Source organism: Branchiostoma floridae, chromosome 1 (assembly GCF_000003815.2).
Source record: "Branchiostoma floridae strain S238N-H82 chromosome 1, Bfl_VNyyK, whole genome shotgun sequence".
Lineage (NCBI taxonomy): Eukaryota > Metazoa > Chordata > Leptocardii > Amphioxiformes > Branchiostomatidae > Branchiostoma > Branchiostoma floridae.
This window is the reverse complement of record NC_049979.1, coordinates 25,168,058-25,169,430: the sequence shown is the minus strand read 5'-3', so window position 1 is coordinate 25,169,430 and position 1,373 is coordinate 25,168,058. Positions and strand designations below refer to the sequence as shown.

At 39.7% G+C, this 1,373-nt stretch overlaps 1 protein-coding gene across 1 annotated transcript in view; it reads right to left on the bottom strand.

Moving 5' to 3' along the window:
• LOC118425200 (serine/threonine-protein phosphatase 5-like) overlaps positions 1-1,373 on the bottom strand; it is a gene marked incomplete in the record, with an annotated part of 18,665 nt that overhangs the window by 13,312 nt on the left and 3,980 nt on the right. Inside the window, 1 exon segment of the mRNA XM_035834021.1 lies at positions 1,191-1,338. Coding sequence (XP_035689914.1) covers positions 1,191-1,338 — 148 coding nt within the window.

The following is a 1,373-nucleotide window of genomic DNA, read 5'->3' as shown; positions in this document are numbered from 1 at the left end:
CTATATCAGTATCTGCCAACCAATGTCAAAACCGTATCATGCTCAACACAATAGATACATTGAAAAAAACTGCCATGATAGAATATTTTCAATAAATATGCAAATGTTACCCCATTTTCCAAAATTAGTATTTCATTCTGTACATTTTGGTCTAAGCTACCTACATACCAAAAATCATGAAAATCCATTATTCCTTTCTTGACTTATCTGCTTCGGAATTTTTCTACAAAAATGCCCCTGCTGCTAGAGATCCCAAACTTATGTTGCTTCTTCCCGATCATATGAGCTTTCCAAAGCCCAAACATTGTGACCATAGCTTGTTCTGATATCCAAACATGAAGTTCCACTGCAGCACCAAGGGAAGCTGCTAGGGAGCCCCAAATCGAATCATTTCCAGCGTTCTTAACACCGCACCAATAGTCAAAGCATAAAACCAATCAATCCAGCCATTATCTTGTTGACAGACACACACACACACACACACAAAACTAGTTTGTTAGTGTGGTAAAACTAAATAGATAAATAGAAAAATAAATCGATGATGAAGTGGTTCTTGTCAGATCGACAGATCAACAACAGAGGTGCTGGTCATCTGAGTGAGGCTTAAGGTCTCATTGATGTATTACTCCGAGTGGGTACCCTAAAAGAGATCCGAGCCAAAAAATTAAACGGCTGCATGGATGCGTGTTTTTAGCGGTGAGAAATTCCCTTTTAGCTAGCGGAACTGATCTCAAAAGTTAGATTGGTGAAAGCTTGTTTGTAACTGAAGAAATTAGCAGGTAAAGTTTTCCAGCCGTGCGCCAGGTCGGAGGTACACAGTCCTGGGTTCTGAGTGGTGCGGTTGTACACCAGCAGCGAAAAAGTGCCTTTTGTGGGGATTGACTAATCATAGTTTGTAATTGCTTAAAAAAAAAGAACGTACGTATAGTTGACGTTGGCAATTTTTTCCCACGATATAGGGTAAATGTGCTCGACATAGAATGAAAAATGTGCTAAAATTTCACGTAGTTTCATTATGAACGCATCATGTAAACCACGAGTTATAACATAGAAGTCTATGGGAAGAAAAAACTCATCAATGAGACCTTACATACTAGAAGGGGCCTGTCCAGTATAATGTAGTCAGGATAATCGTCACACAGTTCCAACAAAGTTCACAATTTGAACATGTCTTATCACAATTTACTCACCCATGCTCTCTAGGTTAATGGATTCAGACACACACTTCTTGACATCGTCCACTCTGATGGCCCGTTCAAATGCCTGCCTCTTCACGATCTTGTTACATTCTGTGAACTTGGCCTTCGCATCCTTGTCATTAGGGCGAACTTTCACCACCTTTTAACGGGACAAACATGATTATAATCTACTTC